This window comes from Phodopus roborovskii, unplaced genomic scaffold (genome assembly GCF_943737965.1).
Source record: "Phodopus roborovskii unplaced genomic scaffold, PHOROB, whole genome shotgun sequence".
NCBI lineage: Eukaryota > Metazoa > Chordata > Mammalia > Rodentia > Cricetidae > Phodopus > Phodopus roborovskii.
The window spans coordinates 9,938,079-9,958,987 of NW_026125052.1; the positions used below are offsets into that span (position 1 = coordinate 9,938,079).

Genomic DNA, 20,909 nt, shown 5'->3' on the forward strand with positions numbered 1-20,909 from the left:
TCTGTGCACCATGTAAGTGTAGTGTCTGCAAAGACCAGAAGAGGGCAGCAGATCCTCTGGAATGAGTTACAGATGGTTGTTATCTGCCTTGTGGAAACTGTTAATAACTGAACCTAGGTCACCTGGAAAAACAGCCAGGGCTTTTAACTGCTGAGCCATCTCTCCAGCTTCCTTTAGTTTTTTTTTTTGTTTTGATTTTTGTTTTTGAGACAGGATTTCTCTATGTAGACCAGGCTGGCCTCAAACTCAGAGATTCACTTGCCTCTGCCTCCCAAGTGCTGGGATTAAGGGCCGCACTTCCTTTAGTATTATTTGCATCATATAATCCCTTTGTAACACGTTTTTAAGAGTCTTTCCGTCTTTAATATGTTGTATTTATTTTTATCTTGTCAATGTGATGTTTCTGTGTGTTTCAGTCTGGGATTCACATACCTAAATGAATTTAATGCCCTTTCCTGCCTTGTGTCTTCCCCTCCCCCACTCCCTTGTTTGTATGTCTCTTTTCTGTAGCTCCGGCTTGCCTGGAATACACTGTGTAAACCAGGCTGGCCTTGAACTTACAGAATTGTACCTTCCTCTGTCTGCAATGCTGGGATTAAAGGTGTGCACCACTGATCCTGTCCATTTTCCCTTTACTAGTCCTGTTTTTTGTTACCCAATTCTAGTTTTTTTGTTTGGTTTGTTTTGAATCCCTAGTGCTGGGATTAAAGATGTGTGCTGCCACCACCTGACTTGATTCTAGTTTTTATCTACCCGTTTATTTCAGTGATGGTGATTGAGCCCAGGGTCTTGCTCATACTAAGCAACATTGTTGAGATATTCCCACAGGCCTGTCTGTAGTCTTCAGTTATTGTTTTTCTATTAATTATTTATGACAGTTAACCAGGAAAACAAAACTGTGTTTTAATAAAATACCATTTACTAGAAAGTAGTGTAATTTTAAAAACTTAGTTTGTAAAATGCTTATAGTTGATGCTTTTTATAGAATTCATTTCAGTACTGGAGTAAGGTTCTGTATGTGGTATTTACTTATATTGTTTATCAATGATAATAACTTAATATATTTGGAGAAGTATGTCTAACTGTCATAAATAATTAATAGTAATGAATGATGTTTTTAAATAAGGTTCTAACTTTCATAGTTAGAGATTATTAAATTGTGGCCTAGTATTAAAGTATACTTAAATTATTTATATTCTTTTAAAATATAAACATCCTTGAAAGAACAAATATAAAATGAAATTTCATTTTCCTTATATCTTAATTAATAAAAGTGAAGATACATTTCTATAGAAAACCTGCCATCAACTTCCCATGAAAAGGTATAATTTTTCAGTCTGTTTTCATGTCTTTAGAGATGTACACTATTGGAAGAAAAATGGTCTTAATAAAAAACTTAGTTTACCAAGTCAGTGATCTGGATCTGTCCCATCATTAGGCAGCTCTCTCTTGCTGACTGACAGCTCTTTCATAGGAGCTCTTCTGTTACAGGAGGTTCTATCTTCTGCCCTGATAAACTATTTTATTTGCCTTGAAGTAGGCTTATATAGCACAGATAAGGCTACTTTGAAATTGGAATCTGTTCACTCTAACCTAAAATTTTCTGTTTATCCAGCTGTTCTATAGAATCTATTCAATTAGCATGAGTAAATAGTTCTGTAACCCCTTAGGGGACCTTTTCAAGGTAAACTATTGTTACTTCCAACCAAGGTAGCACTTTTCAGATACAAAATTATTTTAATAGTACATTGTTTACTGTTAACAGTGCGAAATTTCTTCTGGTTCTTTGAAAATGTGAATAATTCTTTAATCAAGTAATAAATTTGTGTGCACGGCTAGATTTACTTAAAAGAGTGCCTACCTTGCCTGTGCTTATAAGCTACCTTATCAGTGCTTCAGAGGTTGAGGGTCTAACCTAGGGTAGTGAGTTCTAGGTCACGCTAGCTCTTCAACAAGACCCTTTATCAGAAAACTAATGGTGTCAGCTCACCTGGAACTGAAGGCTGTGATCTGCCATGTGGGTAGGTGCTGGAAACCAAACCCAGGTCCTCTGGAAGAGCAGGCAGTGCTCTTAACCACTGTATAGGTTACATAGGCTTGAATGCTGTACTTGCTTTTCGGAGCCTCTGTGTGTCATAGAATCTCATTGGTTTTAAGATAATAGCTTTGAGGACTGCCTGTAGAAAGATTGACCAAAATGAAAGGAATCCATGCTCTGGAAAACTTCACCATTGCTTTGCTTTTTGGTTTTGTAGTGCTGAGTCTACCTTTGCTGTGACAGTGTTTCAGTGAAGGACAGTTGGTACCTATCTCAAACAACAATTTTTCAGTCAATATGGTTGGAATTCTTCTTGATGTCTCCAGCTGTTACAGAATTTACCTCTAGCTGGGCTGGAGAGATGGCTCAGTGGTTAAGAGCACTGCCTGCTCTTCCAAAGGTCCTGAGTTCAATTCCCAGCAACCACATGGTGGCTCACAGCCATCTGTAATGAGATCTAGTGCCCTCTTCTGGCCTGCGGGGAAAGCATGTAGACAGAACACTGTATACATAATAAATAAATAAAAAAGAATTTACCTCTAGCTATGCAAATTAATTTGCAAACTGAGAAAATTGATAGTTTATCTGAGATGGGAAAGGGCTAAAACTGGGAGACTCAATTCTACCTTGTCTAAAAAATGCCCTGTTCCACTCTTGAATTTCTTTTCTATCTGAAATACTGGCTTTCTCCCTTCCCCTACTACTCCCCGCCCCTTTTAGAATCATAACCATATTGTGAATCAGTATTAAAATTTTATGTGCAATGTAGTTATTTTCTTCTGTTTGTTTGTGAGATATAGCTTGTTTTAAACATACGGAAATGTTTTAGGGCGTGGGGTTTTCTTGTGGGTGTGAGGAAGAAAGGACAATGAGCTCATTGCTTGCATGCAGAGTTAACTAAAAGGGCAGATGCAACATGCATGGGTCCTGAAGGGTTTAACCTCTCAAGTAGCTGCATCAGACAGTTTTGAGTCCTGGCTTTAAAGCTAATGACAAAAACAGTTCATTGTTAGCTAGATAACAGCAAGTTATTTTATCCTATACATGGCAGTTACCTGTAAAATTGTGATATATGAGGATTAAATTAAAAATAGTTTTAAAAATAGTTAAAATGGTTGGCATTCGCTATGATGGCTATTGTTTTGTTGTTCCTCTGTCCTGGTAAGGGCTACTTTTGTTTTGTCTATATTTTCACATTGGACCATTTTGGATGCCAAGATATAAGTCATTTGATGCAGCATTTTCTAAATCTTAAGTATTTAAATATTTGAGATAATAAAGAATCAATCTAGAGTAAGCTATTTGGATGTAAAATTGATTTTATCTTTACATTTTGCTTATTGTGTATTATTGAGTAAATTAATTGCTATAAAAGCAATCTGGAGGAAGTTTCTTTACTTTCTCCCATTTGAACAGATTGCCTCTATATGATGACTGTCCAGGTATAAGAACTCAAGCATGGTTTTCTAAAACCTTTTTGATAATTTTATTTGTATATATTAGTCCCAACATTCATTTTGCTATATTAGTCTCAGTTTAATTTTTTCTTGATACAAGAAGAAAGCAGTTCTTTATTTTTGATTTGCTGAATCAGCCAAAAATTTTTATGAAAAATTCTTTTCAAAATAGTATGGAAGAGCCAGGTGGTGGTGGTGCACGCCTTTCATCCCAGCACTCGGGAGGCTGAGGCAGGTGGATCTCTGTACAGCCTGGTCTGCGGAATGAGTTCCAGTACAGCCAGGGCTACACAGAGAACCTTGTCTCAAACACCCCTCCCCTCAAAAAAAAAAAAAAAAAAAAAAGCACGGAAGAGAAAACTATCCATTTAAAATAAAAACATATAAATAGCCTTGTGATTCTATATTCATATTTCTTTACTGTTAATTTTTCTCATTTAGACTAGCCTTTTTTTTAAGTTGTGTGTGTGTGTGTGTGTGTGTGTGTGTGTGTGTGTGTGTGTGTGTACACCAGGTGTCTATGAATTCCCATGGAGGTCACTCAGCCTCTTTAGCTCCTAACTAGTGCTTTTCAAAATTAGCCAGGCAGTGGTGGTGGATGCCTGTAATTCCAGCACTCAGGAGGCAGAGGCAGACAGATCTCTGAATTCAAGGCCAGCCTGGTCTTCAAAGTGGTCTACAGAGTGAGTACCAGGACAACCAGGGCTGTTACAAAAAGAAATCCTGTCTCAAAAAACAAAACCCTAAAAGCAAAACAAAAACAAACAAAATTTTACTGTGTGTGTGTGTGTGTGTGTGTGTGTGTGTGTGTGTGTGTGTGTATGTGTGTGTTAGTGTTATATGTGGAAGAGGACAACTTGTGATTCTACCTTCTACCATGTAAGTCCTGGGTATCGAACCCACATCCATACTCAACTTTCCTATCATATGCCTCCTTATCTGACTCAGAATCAAAGTATTCTGGTATTTTTATTTCTATTAATTTGTTACTATTTGTTCCTATTATCATAGATGATTATATTAAATACTGATGCTAGTAAATTAGCAAAGGAGAAAGTACTTTAGAATTCTCTCAACTATAAATCTACAGAATTAATTAAAATACTGTCATTAAATTAGATTGAAATTATTTTTACTCTGGTTAGTTCCTTTTAGTGAGGAAAGATGAACATACATAATTTTTTCTCAAGTTTGACATTAATTTCTTTGTTTCCCATTTTAAGTGAATAGGTTTCTCAAATGCTATTCTTTTTAACCAGCAATCTCTTATAACCTCCTACCAATGTTTGCATACTAATTTATATTATTTATGCCAATATTACTTAATAATATCACTATTAAACAAAACCATTTTTGCATTGCAAAGGAAGATGATAACTACTTTTACTGGTTTTAGCATTTTTCTTTGCCATTACAATTATTTCATTCCTTAATACTCCTTTACATGAAATTGAATAATCGTTAAATAAGAAAGTTGTACCAAAATGTTTCATTTGTTATAATTCTGTGCTTAATTTTAGGTGGATAGCCTAAAGTTTTGTATCTATTTTTTTCTTTCTTAATATAGATGATCCATAATTATATGGAGCACTTAGAAAGAACCAAACTTCATCAGCTCTCAGGGAGTGATCAACTAGAGGCTACAGCTCATAGTAGAATTAGGTAAGCTTTGTTATACATTTTTGCCTGAGAAAATCTATCTTTTGTTCCTGTTTTTCCTGTCTTTTAATCTGAAAACAATAGTCTGCTTCCAAAAATATTCCACTGTGTTTGGTATGCAAAGGGAAAGAATAGCATGCAAAAATAAAAATAACCTTTAAAAAGGTATGAACCTTATAAATTATAAGCAACATATTGTAGGATTTTAATTTATTTTTTTGATTGTTGGTGGGAAAGCAGAGTAGGTTTGAACTTTTCCAGTTTGTGGGCATGCCAAAATTTTTTTCATTTCTCCCATATAATTGGTCCTTTTTGTTGCAAAGAGGCGTGCTTGAAAGGATTAACCAGCCATCTGTTTGATGTAGGAGTGTGAATAAATTATGTAGATCTGTAGGTATTGTAGCCAATGAGCTAAGCCAAGACTCTTAGTGGAGAGGAGCATAGTTAATAGGCTGGCTGTCCTCTGGGTTGCTGCATAAAAGCTAGGAGCAGACGCTCTGTGGTTATGAGGTGGGGAGAGCGGAATGACGTCATCACTTGGGAGCCGCTGCAGGATGGAATGGAAAGCTGCTGCTGATGGCATTGTTTTTGTGGCAACGGCTGAATGACAGATCCTCACTACAAAGATACCCCTTTGGCCCCCGTGTAGGCCTCCTGCTTCGGACGTTTCACCATGCCAGCACAGCGCCATGAATCCTGGATGCATGCTGCTGTTTGTGTTTGGCTTTGTTGGCGGGGCGGTGGTCATTAACTCTGCTATCCTAGTATCTCTCTCTGTTTTGCTGCTTGTGCACTTTTCTATTTCTACCGGTGTGCCAGCGCTGACGCAGAACCTACCAAGGATACTCAGGTACTCCAGTCTCTCTTGGAAGCTCTTGCTTCGCCGGTGGTTTTTTTCCTTTTCTTTTTTTAATTCTTAGCACCATGCATCTGCTTTGTAACCATTTCGGTTGCAGGTTCAGACAATGGAAAAAAGGCCTCAAGCTAGGATGTCTATTATTTTATAGGTTCCTAAATGGAACCCTGCTTTGTGTTTGGAAATTATAGACCAAAGAAAGGGATTTTTGTTGTACTTGTACACAAATACAAGGTCAGTGTGGTCTGAATGTTGAAGAGTAGAGGAAGAGCAAGCGCCGAGGCCCAGGGCCAAGTTTGTATAGCTCTGGATTTAGCTTCTGAGTACTGAGGGGCAAATTGCTTTTATTGTGGGTGTTGCAAATGGTTGGCCACAGAATATAGGCTTATTTTGTTTGAGTTGCCCTTTGCCTGAGGAAAGGTTTGCTATGAGTTTCATAATTTTTAATAGCAGTTCATGGAAACTGATATTTTCCTGCTACCATAGAATATGTTTTAAACTAAAAACAAATCTAAAATTTTAAATCAAAAATAGAATGCCTTTGCCTCTCCCTGTTATTTGCACATCAAAGTTGTGAGAGCAAGAGCTTTACAAAGCCTATTCACTATTGTTTGGTCAGATGTCGCCCTTTCTTTTCTTTGTACTCCTGGGGGACAAATGTCCATGCCTGCTTGTGGGGGTGGTCAGCAGCCTGTGTAGATTTGCTCCTGTTCATTCTACTTGCAGCTTGAGTGAACCACATGCCACATCTTAAATGTTGATGGCTTTGCTTTCTTGTTTTCTAACTCATAAGCTCAAAGTATCTGATTTGTTGAGATTTCTGTTGTGTTCATGATTTTAAGTTCATAGAATTTAGTTCATTACTGTTTAAGTGATTACAAAACCACTTAGATCCTAATTCTGATTTAGGCAAGAAGAATGGAAGTAGTTTCCTCCATGTAGTTCTTTTTATTCAAAGGCCAGCTCACTCAGAAATTAGATCTCATATAAGGTCTAAAACTACTTGGTCATTTATTTTCTTTCATTTTTACTTGTTTTGAGACAGGTCATGTAGCATTAGTTGCCCTTGACCCCTACAGAAAGTTTACCCTCAGTGCTGGGATTGTTTCTTGCTGGGTTCTTTCCTGGTATATAAAAGTGAGGAACAATTTGTCTATGTATTCTTAGGAAGTAAGGAAATGTGTGTGATATTAATGTGACTAATAATCAGGGGCTGTCTTAGGCTTAGGTTCTGTTGGAGAAGGCATTGCTATGAAGTGGCTAAACTTGGAGCTGCACTGTCCCGTGAATGCAGCCCTTGGGCTTTTGGCAGTTTGTTTCATCCCTTAGTGTTCTTCTCTTAAAGGATTTACCTCAGTGATTTGATTTAAAAATCAAGTGAGCTGTTAGTTTTTACTTCTTTACAGTTACAAGATGCATGCTCCATTATATAAGCAAGTCAGCTTCACAGTCATTTGTGTATCTCACATTTTTGGTAGAACTGGTTTTTAATCTCAGTCCTGCCATTACTATTACATAAAGTCCTGGATGTCATTTTTCCTATTCTGAAATTTGAGAAAGCAGTGCCTCTTTCCTGGTTGGTTAGATCAAGTAATGTAATCTGTTATCTGGCTCAGTACTTGCCACATGGTGAATTGTTCAATGCATGTAATCTTTTGTCTTGTCCTTTTTCTGTAAGGTAGATCTTACTAATCAGTTGTTTTTGTTGTGAGTATAGCCAAGAGGCTATTTGAAATAAATATTTTCAAAATCAGATATACACATAAGCTAACATTTAAGTAACCAACTTAAAAATCAGTAAATGGAGCTAAAGCCACTAGCTAGATAATATATTAAAGATTCTGATACTTGACAGCTTTCCTTCTGTTAGGGAGTAAAATAGCTAGACAGTGATTGCAGGTGTTTCAGTTTAGGGATTTAAATCTGCCACTTGGTATTTTCTACAAGCTCTCCATTCTTTGGCTAGCTTTTCTGTGACTTTTATTGAAGGGTTTAATACATACAGTACCACACATGCACACCAACATAGTTCAAGGCTAGTGTTTATCTTGCAAGAGTTTTGTTTTGAGAGTGGATACTATCAAACTCACATAACTACACGTCTTGCCCCATCAGTTATCTAATTGATCAATACAGAGAGAAGCATATGGTAATAGTACTTTTCTGAGCTGGAGCAGAGAAAACCATGCCATCTTTGACATGTTTGACAAATATCTGAAAGTCCCCTTTCTAGAGATCTCTCTCTGAAGAACTGATAAAAGCAAAAGAGAGTTGGAAATTTTACTTGTGTTTTAGATTATATAGGTGGAATATGAAAGGCTCGTAACTCTTTATTTTGTCAAGTTAAAGAAAAAAACAAAAACTCAATATCATTTAACAAGAAAAAAGAGGGTTGAGATTTAAGAACAAAGAAGCAGAAATGATGTAGTTTAAAGTAAGAGCTAATAAGTCTTAAGAAACAAGTTCTGTTGCCTGGGAATAAAAAAAATGTTAAAGTGCTATGTTATCCGTAAGGAAAACATATTCTTCTTTTTGTCGTTGACTTATAATATCTTACTAGTGCTTGTTTTGTTTGAAAAGGGCATTTACTTATTTATATGTGGAGGTCAGAGGACAACCTGTAGGAGTTAGTTCTTTGCTGCCATATGGGTCCTAGAGATTGAACTCAGGTTGTCAGGCTTGGTAACAATTGCCTTTATCCACTGAGTCATCCCTCCAGCCCTGCTTTTATTTTTGTTTTTATTTTGTTTTGTTTTTGAGACAGGGTCTATTGTGAAACAGGCTGGGCTCTGTCTTGCTTTGTGTGAAGGGTGACCTTGAACTCCTGATCCTCTTCCTGTCACTACCTCACAAGTGCAGAGGCTGCAGGTGCGCACCACCACTCCCAGCAAAGAAAGTATTGTAGTTTAGGAAAACAGCACTCAAGAAAAAGATGCCATATGACAGGGTTCAAACAGACTTTTTTTTTTTTTTTTTTAATTAGGGAAAGAGATCATAAAGGGGGAAAGGGAAATGGGGAGACCAGCCTCCAGAGCCAGGAGCATCAGGAGGGGAGGGGAGGGGAGAGGAAAAATGTGAAGGGGAGAGAAAGAAAGAAAGAGAAGGATGAGAGATGGGCAGAGCCCCTTTAAAAGGGAACACAGTAGATGTGCACAGGTGGTGCCCTTAGTGGCTGCAGCAGAGGACGTATCCTGTCAGAACCCCAACGACAGGCCAGTACAGATAAGATGCCTGAATACTAACAGAAAAACTTTTGAAAAAGAGCTGGTCTTTTTTTCCTGGCAGTGGTTTTCTTCTCTGTACTCTGTCTTAAAGGAACTAATATAGAATGGTTTGTAGAAAACTAGAACTTTCATTAAAAAAAAAAAAAAAAAAAAAAAAAAAGCTTTTACTATTGAATAGTATTCCTGTTTCAAAGAGTATATTCATTTTCCACTAGGCAGAAAAAGCCTACCCTAAAAACACCCAGAACACCCAGTTGGCTGTAGCTTGAGGGAGCAGGGAGACTAGGAACAGGGATTGGAGAGTTGCCTTTCCCTGCACCCCATGACTATTAACCTACACGATCAAAACTCAGCAGCTCTTCACCATGGTCACCAGACCAGATCATCACCAACTTCCTGGCAGAGGCAGGTGTAATCCCGGCACAGCATGCTGAGGCAGGAGGATCTCCAGTACTGGGTTAGACTAAGCTAATTACTGAGACTTTCTCTCTAAACCACCTAAAACCAGCCAACCAAAAAACAACATTGTCCAGTTTCTCAACACTTTTCTTAATTTTGGGGGCTAATGTAAACTTTCTACACTGTCCTTTCTCATTGGTATATATTTATTTAGGAGTGCATACAGTATTATTTAGGAGAGCTGATTGCAAACTAATGAGACTATAAGCTTCCTATGGCCCAGGTAGACTTTGACCTTGTGATCCTCCTGCCTCATCTCCAAGTAGCTGGGGTTACAGGTCTGTTCACAGCCTAGGCTTTTAATTCATAGTCATGACAAAAAAATTAAAATGAATGTTTAATTTTTTCCCCTCTTGAAATAGAAAAGAACGTCCTATATCATTAGGAATTTTCCCACTACCTGCTGGAGATGGATTGCTTACACCTGATGCTCAGAAAGGAGGCGAGACTCCAGGATCAGAGCAATGGAAATTTCAGGAATTAAGTCAGCCACGTTCTCATACCAGCCTGAAGGTAAGCTTTATTTTATCAGTTTACACTTTATAACCTTTCTTATTCAAATAGAAAGAAGTAGCAGGAAACCAAAGGATACTGAAAAGCCAAATAGCTTACTGAATGAAAGTGCTTGCCACCAGCCCTGACAATCTAAGTTCAATCCTTATGATCCACATGATAGAAGGAGAGAGCCAACTTCTGATTATCCTCTGGCCTCTACACAACCATCATGGCTCTAGTTCACACCTAATTCCATCTCACACAGACATATGCATAAAGTCTAAGTTTAGAAAATGTAATAGTTTATATACATTTTCATTTGAAAGTTATCTTTAAAAAGAACAAAAACAAAACTTGAGATGAGCTCTTCCCAGGGGGTGTGTATTTTTGCTAGTTAATTTTAAGTTGCATAGGGAAACAAAACCAAATACTGTTATACCTTTATTTTAGTTAGGGTTACTATTGCTGTGATGAAACATTATGACCAAAGCAACTTGGGGAGAAAGAGTTTATTTGGTTTATGGATCACTGTTTATTGTCAAAGAAAGTCAGGGCAGGAACCTGGAGGCAGGGGCTGATGCAGAAGCCCATGGAGGAGTGCTGCTTACTGGCTTGCTCCTAATGGTTTGCTCAGCTTGCTTTCTCATAGAATCCAGGACCACCAGCCCAGGGGTGGCCCCACTCATAATGAATGGGCTGGGCCCTCCAACATCAATAACTAATTAAGAAAATGCCCAATAGATTTGCATACAGACCAATTTTAATAGAGGCATTTTCTCAATTTAGGCTCCCTCCTTTCTGATGACTCTAACTTGTGTCAAATTGACATAAAACTAGCCAGCACTATCTTGGTTAGTATACTAATGACAAGAATTTCTTTTATATTTAGTCTCCGTAATGCAAATCTAGAATTTAAGACTTGTGGGCCTAATTAGGATTTTGTTTGTGTTTGGTTTTTACTTTTTTGTTTTTGTGGTGCTGGGGATAGAACTTAGGTTCCTGTTTGGGACCTTTTACCCAGAGATTCTAACTTTATTTATTTATTCTTAGTATTTTTGTTGGTGGTAGATCACATACATGTCAAGGCATATTTGTGGAAGTCAGAGGACAGCTTTTGGAAATTTTTCTCTCTTCCAACATAGGGTCTAGGAATAGAATTCGCGTATGTCCGGTTTGTGCTGCAAGCACTTCTGTCTACTGAGCCATCTCTCCAAACATCAGCCGGGGTTTGTGTGCATGATGAGCAAGCCCTTTACTGAGATATACTACTGTTTATTTTGAAACAGTGTCTTACTAAATGCTCAGGTCACCTTTGAATTCATGCAGCTGTAGTTCAAGCTGGCCTTGAACTTGTGATGATCTTCTTGCCTTAGTCTTAGAGTAGCTGAGATTTTAAGTGTACACACCATCAGGCTTGGTTTGTCTCTCTTTAATCCCAGCATTCAGGAGGCAGAAGCAGAGGCAGGCAGATCTCTAAGTTCAAGGCCTGTCTAGTCTACAGAGAGTTCCAGTACAGCAGGGCTACACAGAGGAAACCCTGTATTTAAAAAACAAAAACAAACAAAAAAACTATATACATGATTTTATATAATTGTGTGTGTATATGTTTTATGTGTGTGATACACACACACACACACACACACACACACACACGTCTATGCACCAGCTATATGTAGCATCTGGGTGCAGTGCCTGCAGAGGCTACAATAGGATACTGAATCCCCTGGAACTGAAGTGGTTGTATGCCACTCAGTGTGGGTGCTAAGAACAGAACCCAGATCCTTTTCTTGAGCAGCAAGTGTTTGTAAGCATGGAGCCATCTCTCCAGCCTCGTATTTAATTAAAAATTACTGCCACCTACAATCTGTGTTTCACTGTTGGAAATCTGACACTTTATTGGGCTTTACTTTTATTATTAATAATTTGAATCAGGATCTTACTATGAAGCCCAGATTGAGCTTGAACTCAACGTAGTCCTCCTACCTCAGCTTCCCAAGTGCTAGGATTGTAGGTATGCCCAGCATGCTCAATTATTTCACTTTAAAGACACAACAGCACATTTTTCCTTCCTTAAAACTACTTTATGAAAATTATATATAAATTGCGTTGTGTTTAGCCAAAAAGTTTTGGTGTTAATTATTTAGGAGTGTATTTTGATCTAGAACAATTTAGCAAATAAGTGATAAATGTAATTCACAATGTACTTTGAGAAGAGATAGATATATTAACAATATTCAATGTTTCTAAGTTAGTCATGGTTGCATGCTATTAGGAAGGTTGAAGCAGGAAATTTCTAATCAATTTGAATGTAGCATCTGCTACATAATGAGTTTGATACAACCTAGGCTACAGAGTGAGATCCTATCTCAACATCACAGAGAGAGAAGGGGTGAGGAAGAGAAAGCTATCATTTGAATTTATCCTGGGCAACATAAGGCATCACAGATCTTACCTCAAAAAACAAGCGCATAAAAGTTTAAAGTTATGTTCTAGATCTTATAAAATAGAATATTCATAAGAGGTTTATTGATTATTAAAACCAAAGCCAACCAGGCATGGTAGAGCACACCTTTAATCCAATCCCAGCACTCTGAAGTAGAGGTAAGGCAAGTCTCTGTGAGCCTGATCTACCTAGTGAGTTTCATTCAGCACATATGAGCCTGTCTCCAAAAGAAGGGGAAAAGAAGAAAAAAAAAAAAAAAAAAAGGAAAAGTAAAGGCCTTGGTATATTGTAAAAATCCACTGTGTCATTAAACAAACAAATGGCTTATTTATTTATATATAAGTGAATCCTTTTTCCCCCTCCTTTTTAGTGAGACATGGTATGGCCTCAGGTATCCCTCTAGCCTCCAAGGATAACCCTGAATTTCTGATATACTCCACATCCTGAGTGCTAGAATTATGGTAGGCATGTGCCAGTACACCTGGTTAATGTGGTGCTAGGAACTGAACAAAGACTTCATGTATGCTAAGTAAGCACTTGGCCAACTGAGTTAAATGCCCAGCTCTTTATATCCTTCTTGTCCCCATCCAATAAGATTTATCATTAATAAGTACCTGTTAGTATCTTCTAAAAGGCTAAACCATTTATTTACTTACCTTATTTCTCTCTATAAGAACATAGTTAAAGGGAATTTATGTACTGTTACATTCTTATCATTTAGGAAAGAGTTCAGCAAATTGCAGGAATTCAGTGCATGTCTTGTTGAAACAGGGTCACACTATGTATTCTAGGCTGGTGTTACACTTGTAATTCTCCTGCCTCAACCTACTGAGTGCTAGGATTATAGACATACACCACCATACCCAGCTAGAACATGTAGCCGGTTGTGAGCCACCATGTGGGTGCTAAGAATTGAACTCAGGATCTGGAAGAGCAGCCAGTGCTTTTAACCTCTGAGCCCCTGGGGAGCTGTGTTTTAATTAGTATCCAAACTGAACTCTAAGGGAAAATTGTTGTAATTCTTTCATTTAATCCAGTAACATGTTTTAACAGAATCTTATTGGCAAATTTCAAACCAATTAAAGATGATTAATAATAAGTTCACTCTAGAAGTACAAAGATACATTGCTCTCCAAAGAATTTGTAAAACCAAATTCAGTTGGTTTGTACTTGATCTGTGGAAAAGCTCAGTAGGTAAGTTTCACGAACAAGGTAGTACATGGCAGAATGTGAAGTCCAGTTTGTAAAGTATGCTTACTAATTAGAATCCATGTTATTACTAGCTGAAGTCCTTGAATTAACCAGAAGCCTTTCTCTGATTTTTGTCAAGACCTGAGAGTCGGGACTTGATTTCCCACACTGACCATGCACGACACATACCCTCTCATCTTGGTTTTCATGAGACAGGGATTTGAACAGACTCTGTGTGTGTGTGTGTGTGTGTGTGTGTGTGTGTGTGTGTGTGTGTTTGTGTGTGTTCATGTTCATGCACTGGATGTGCTGGTGTGTACCATTCACTGTTCCCAACTTTTACTTGGTTGCTGCAATTCTCATTTCTCCTGAGAACTTTGATAAAGACCTAGCTATGTTTAGGGAGGTCATGCTTTGACTTCACTGTGAAAAGAAAAATTAAAGGTTACAATTATTAGTCTTTAATTTTGCTATCACAACTGTTTTTGAAGTAAGATGATTATATGAGAACATTCTGTGAGAAAAATTGCACAAGTGTAACAGGAGGCAATAGAAAACTTTGATGGAGGAATACTACAAAGGAGATTTGCCAATGATGCTAAAGTTATGAGCTTTTTTTGATTTGTTGAAAATTCACTAGTGTGAAAGATGTGTCAACAGTGAATAAGAATTATGAGGGTTTCTGAGAGTGATGTACCTAAAAACTGTACAGGCCTTTTTTTTTTTCCTCTCCTAATACATTTTAGTGGTGATAGACAAGTAAGTAAATGATAGAATTTCAAGTATTATTATGTGCCATTAAGAAAGCAGAAGTAAAACTGGGTGTGTTACTTACTTTTAATTCCAGCACTTTGGAGGCAGAGGCAAGCAGGTCTATATAAGCTTAAGGTTAGGCTGGTCATAGAGACTTTGAGACCAGCAGGCCTATCCAGTGAGAACCCTGCCTTTAAAAGAAAAAGAAAAATTGTGGTACATGCATTTGATTCCAACACTCAGGAGGTAGAGGCAGGTGGATCTCTAAATTTGAGGCTACTGGACTACCTAGTAAGTTCTAGGACAGTCAGGACTGTCACAGAGAGATCTGTCTCAAACAAACAAAATAAAACAAAACAAAAACCAAAAAGCAAACTAAGGGTCAGCAAGATAGATTATCAGATAAAGGCACCTTCCACCAAGCCTGACTGTGTGAGATACCTGAGAGCTATATAATGCGAGGAGAGAATGGATTCCTCCTGCAAGCTGTCTCCTGACTGCTCTATGCATACACATGCACATATGTGGATACACACAAGCTGAGATTTAATGGAAAAGAAAAGAAAGCAGAGATAGATGTTGAGCACAATCCATGTGAGATATATATATGTATGAAAATGTTACAGTGGGATCTTTAATATTATTAATATGTTATAGCCATAATAAATAACGAGGAAGCAAGGTAAACCAGAGAATAATTTGTAGTGGAAGATGCTTACTTTTGGATAACTAAAGTAAGTGAAAATATTGTACAGAAATAGTTGTATGAGGAAGACATGATAGCACTACCAAGGCTCTATATTGGAGCCACACTTAGAAATGTTCAAGGAACAATTTCTTTTCATCTTGTTCCTCTCATATCTTTGTAGTTTTACCTTTTTCATTGGGACCAGCAGCTGCCCAGTAATGACACGGAGACTTATTATTAATTGTAAAAGCTCAGTCATAACTTAGGCTTGTTACTAACTAGCTCTCACAACTTAAATTAACACATTTCTAGTAATCCACATAGTGCCATGTGACTGGTGGCTTTACCTGTCCTCTAGCATATCTTGCTCCCTCTGTGTCTCCTAGTGACTCCTCCGAATCCACCCTTCTTTCCAGCATTCTCTCTGCCCTGAAAATCATGCCTAGCTATCAGCCAATCAGCTTTTTATTACCATTGAGAGCAACACATTTTCACAGAGTACAGAAGGATTATTCCACAACATATATTCTTTTTTTTTCTATTTTTTCTATTTTTTTCCATTTAAATTAGAAACAAGCTTTTTTCGGGCTTAGGATCAGGGTTTGGGAAGCAGCTGTCTGTGGGCGCCATGTCGGGCCACGAAGGTGGCAAAAAGAAGCCCCTGAAACAGCCCAAGAAGCAGGCCAAGGAGATGGACGAGGAAGATAAGACTTTCAAGCAGAAGCAAAAAGAGGAGCAGAAGAAACTTGAGGAGCTAAAAGCCTTCCTCGGGGAAGGGACCCCTGGCCACAGGTGCAATTAAGAAATCTGGCAAAAAATAAGCTGTTCCTCATATCTGAGATGATGGTGACCCTCTTCCATTCCTATTTAAACATCTGGATCACCTGCCATAACATCTTTGCCACCTACAGCTAGAATGAAGTGTTATCTTGGAGCCTGTTGTACATTGTAATAAGCTTTTGTAAAAAAAAAATTAATAAAATGAATAATACAATGCCTCATTGTCTCTAGTGTTCAGCAATTCCTACCTCAGCTGTGAATTTAAAGTAAACCCAGCCTGGGATCTTACCAGAGCCTGCTGTTTCCTCTTTGTTTTCTGTATCACTTTGAATTAAACCAACTCATTAAAAGGCAAAAAAAAAAAAAAAAAAAAAGAAGAAGAAGAAGAAAGAAAAAAAGAAGCAAGTTTTTTTTCACATGCCAATCCCAGTTCTCTCTCCCCTGTCCCTCACCAAACCCCTGTCCCATTCCCTTTCTGCTCAATAGGGAGTAGGAGGCCTTCCATGGGGGAGTCTTCAAAGTCTGTCACATCATTTGGAGCAGGTCCTAGGCTCTCCCCCATGTGTCTAGGCTGAGGGAGTATCCCTCTATGTGGGATGGGCTCCCAAAGTCCTTTTGTATACAAGGGGTAAATAGTGATACACTACTAGAGACCCCATAGACTGCCCAATCCTCCTAACTAATATCCACATTCAGGGGGTCCCACAGCATATCTTCTTACAGCATCAACATAACTGGCCCCAAACAGCCTAAGGCAAACCTACTGGAGAGTGCTCAGTCCTCATCTTGCCTTTTTCAGCATTTCCCAGTGTGAGTGCATTCGGGTTCTTGAAAGGTGTCCTTCATGGAGGGTGGCCTCGCCTTCCACTTGCTCTTCCCTACTGGTCTCACTTCCTTTAGTCCTCAGAGTAGTGGTGAGCCAACACTGCGCTAATAGTTGGTTCAGGCTCCATATCTGTACATGTTGACTGAACATTGTTGCTCACAAGTTTATCTCCAGCCACGATTCCTTTCCTGAACACTAGGTTTCTGCATCCAGTTGCATTTCTTCCAGATTTTTCCACATTCACGTTTTACCTTGCTTTAGTTACTACCACAAGCATACCCTTTCAAGAGCTGTTCCGAGTACCACAGTTTATAGGAAGCCTTACTCATGACTCTGTGTCCCTCCCTCTTCCCCTTTCCCTAAAAGGCTGGCCTTGTGTTCTTAGGCCTTCTATTTCAGTACCATTCTACACTATTTTGGACACTGAATTGATATTCTTAAATCAAAATTTTGTAACCAGTGTAAGGAGGAAAATTGGAGTGTTATATTTTATCATTAACTGAAATCTCTTACTGTAGTGAATTGATAAAAGTGAAGTGGTAAAAATAAACCAAATGGGCAGAGCTGTGTGTGTGTGTGTGTGTGTGTGTGTGTGTGTGTGTGTGTGTGTGTGTGTCAGAAGTATTAAGTATGCCTGGTGGTGGTGGTGTTTAATGTTTAATCCCAGCACTTGGGAGGCAGAGGTAGGTGGATCTCTGAGTTCAAGGTCTGCCAGGTCTACAGAGCTAGTTCAGGGCAGGCTCCAAAACTACAGAAAAACTAAGGCTTTTTAAAAAAAAAAAAAAAAAAAAAGTGCTAAGCATGGGAATGACTGAATGAAAGTGTTTAAATGAGGATTTTTCCTGCCCTCCCTCCAAGTGGTTCTGTGGTATCCTGAGAACCTACGGTCTCATCCATGTTAAGCAAATACCCAAGGCGTGCCTTTTCATCTAACTGAATAACATTTGAAGAAATAAAGGAAGAATTTGCAAACGAAAGGCAGTCCCTCATGTGGTCATCAATCTCTCAGCACTAAAGTATAGCTGCTTTATCTTGCCTCTCTTTCTCTGCACAGGTCAGGCCTACCGTAACTAGAGAGGATAGACCAAGCAAAATTAGCTCTTCTAGAGTCAGAGCTCCAGCAGGGAGGCAGCCTGACTTACATATCAATTCCTGAAACAATAACAAAGGCAGATCCAAGTGGAGATGGCAGGCTTCAAGTATCTGAGCCTTAGCCAGTAAGAACATAAAGGAGGGTCAAATTTGGAAATTTATGGGTGTAGGTTCAAGCAGTTTGAGTTGCAGAGTACATGTGACTCATAAGGAAAATTGCCTGTCCAAGAAAGATAGAATAATAGGAGGAGAAGAAAAAAGAATGGAAGTGGGGATGGCAGGGTAGAAGGAGAAGCAAATCGGAAAGACTAGTTTTTTGGATGCCTAGAAGAATTCAGAATTGGCCACAAAAGAGTAAAGAGAAAAATGGATACATCAGAATCCTAGCAGGTGGTCAGGGGAAGGGAATCAATCGCATTGGCAACAGCAATTCCAGTCTTCTTGAATGGGACACCTTAGTCTTTCCTAGGTTTTGTTGTTAATAAGCAATGTTATAGTGAGTGGATTTTAAGTAATTAAAAGGACTGAATTGGTACCTCCTTAGGAAAGTTTCGACAAGTTCTTTTACAGAATTATGGTGTGAAGTACTTCTATGGAAGCACTGTGAGAGGCTGATGCTGGTAGGAGCTGGTATGTAAAGACAGTGGTCAGTATGTGCTGTGTTCTTCGGGGGATGTGCTTAGCATACAGAGCAGGAAACTAAACAGAGCCAGCATTCTTGCTGAGCGTGTTCCTGTCCTCTGTGTGTGCTAAAGTTCAGGATTGTTCCTGTTGCCTTGGTCCTCACAAGTTTGAATCTCAATAATAGCTGTGCCATATTCCTGCTGCTTTATTTCTCTTAGGAAATGTACTATTTTAAATTTCAAAACAGCAAAGTTTTTTTAGTTTTGAGATAATTTTATACTATAGCAGAAGTTAAAAATAAAAATGTAATTTTAGCAGAAAATTGATTATGCATTATAATTCCATACTCTGCTTGCTTGTGATAAAACATAAGAAATTTGTCCTATAGTTACAGTTTTGTCTGTGTATTTTCTCTCACACTGGTATCCCCATTTGATAGCTTCAGAAAAAAAACAAAACAATAGCTCATGATTATGTGAAATTAAAAAAAGGATAGACTTGGTCTTGTCACTCACTTAAACTTTTGCTTGGGGAAAAGAAGATAGAATTATTTCTTTATGGACATTTGATTCTTTTTTTTTTCCCCCGAGACAAGTCTCACTCTAGTCCAGGCCAGTCTAGAACTGTGTCCAAGCTGGCCCTGAATTTAAAGCATCCCCCCCCCCCCCATCTCAGCTTCCCAAGTGTCGGAATTGTGGGCAAACAGCACCAGGTCTGGCTTTTGTTGCACATTTATTATATTGTATGTTACTAAGATGCTTATATAAGTTGAGAATTAAAATTAATAAAAACCTAAATAAATAACACTATTTAAAAATGGTGTTTGAAACTTATATTTTATATGTGTCTTCTATGTCATAGACACATAGTATTTATTAAATATGATATTTAAATGTTCAAACAAGCTTTCAGAATAAGGGGAAAAAATAAGGGCCTTGGTTCAGCCTCCTGAGTAACTGCAACTACGAGTTTGTACCATAGTGTCTAGGCTTAGTATATTGATAGCACATACTTAAAGGTTTAAAAAAAATTTTTTTATATGAATGAGTGCATTGCTTTGTATGTCTTCCATACATATAAGTAGGTGCCTATAGAGGTCAGAAGAGGGAGTTGGATCCTATGAATCTGGAGTTATAGACTACTGTGAGTTGCCATGTGGGTGTTGGGAACCAAACCCTGGTCATTTGGAAGAGCAGCCAAGGCTATTAATCTCTTCATCCCATAATACTATTTCTTGATAGCATTTCTTTGTTTATCTTTAGCCAGCAGTTTCACTGTGCTGCTCTGGCCAGTCTGGGATTTACTATGTAGACCCAGGCTGGTCTTGAACTCAGATGTGCTCACTTTTTGCCTTCTGAGCACAGAGATTAAAGGTGTGTGCCATCATACCTGTCTTTATACTTAAAGTAAAGAGAGCACCTCCCATTTTTTTAACCCTTTTTAAAATGGGCATATGAGATGTGTATGTTTGTGTGTGTGAGAGAGTACAAGAGTGTGCTACAGCATGAGAGTCTCTGTTGTATCTTTGTTCACGGCTGGTCTTGAAGCTTCCCGGTATTCTGCTGCTTCTGCTAGAGGCACTGGGGGATTAGACACTGCTATCTCACCTGGCTTTCTTTCCATGGGTGCTGGGATTCACACTCAGATCTTCACACTTGCATGGTGAGCAGTTTATCTGCTGAGCTATATTCTATTCCTTGTTACTTCCCCCCCCCATCTATTGTTGAACACCACTATTGTTCAGAGTGCTGCAGTAGACACTGATGAGCAAATGTCTCTGTGATGTGTCATCTGGGAGTTTTGTTTTGGTTTTGGTTTGGTTTTTTGAGACAGGGTTTCTCTGTATTGCTTTGGAGGCTGTCTTAGAACTAGCTCTGTAGACCAGGGTAGCCTCGAACTCACAGAGATCCGCTTGCCTTTGCCTCCCGAGTGCTGGGATTAAAGGCATGTGCTGCCATCACCCTGTTCCTTGGTGTTATTTAACAGTTTCAGTAATGAGGAAAAAAAGAAAGGGCATAGTAAACATTTTCAAGTGCGCCACATTAGAATAGTTGCTATATTGGATCTTCATGGTGACTAGCATAAGTGTCAGGAAGATTTTCCTGCTGCTATAGAAATAGTAAAGGAACTGTCATCAGTGATTCACCAAAAAGTGTAAAGTAAAAGTAATGAGATGGCTCAGCAGGTAAAGTTACCTTGCAAGCCTGATAACTCTCAGTTCAGTCCCCAGCACCCATGTAAAACACCTGCAATCCCAGCAATCCTACAATGGAGATAGGAGATAAGTGTTCAGAAGTTTGGGGTCCAGTTAGGCTGGAGCATAC

At 38.5% G+C, this 20,909-nt stretch overlaps 1 protein-coding gene across 13 annotated transcripts in view; it reads left to right on the forward strand.

Annotated features, from left to right (window-relative positions):
• Spag9 (sperm associated antigen 9) overlaps nt 1–20,909 on the forward strand; it is a 117,463-nt gene that overhangs the window by 37,999 nt on the left and 58,555 nt on the right. For 8 of the 13 annotated variants that reach the window (XM_051198129.1, XM_051198284.1, XM_051198365.1 and 5 more), the window contains exons 4-5: nt 5,063–5,157; nt 10,056–10,206. In XM_051198129.1, coding sequence (XP_051054086.1) covers nt 5,063–5,157; nt 10,056–10,206 — 246 coding nt within the window. Of the gene's footprint in view, nt 1–5,062; nt 5,158–5,618; nt 6,005–10,055; nt 10,207–20,909 lie in introns of those variants that run through there. The other 5 variants (XM_051198947.1, XM_051198872.1, XM_051199037.1 and 2 more) reach the window with 3 other exon arrangements.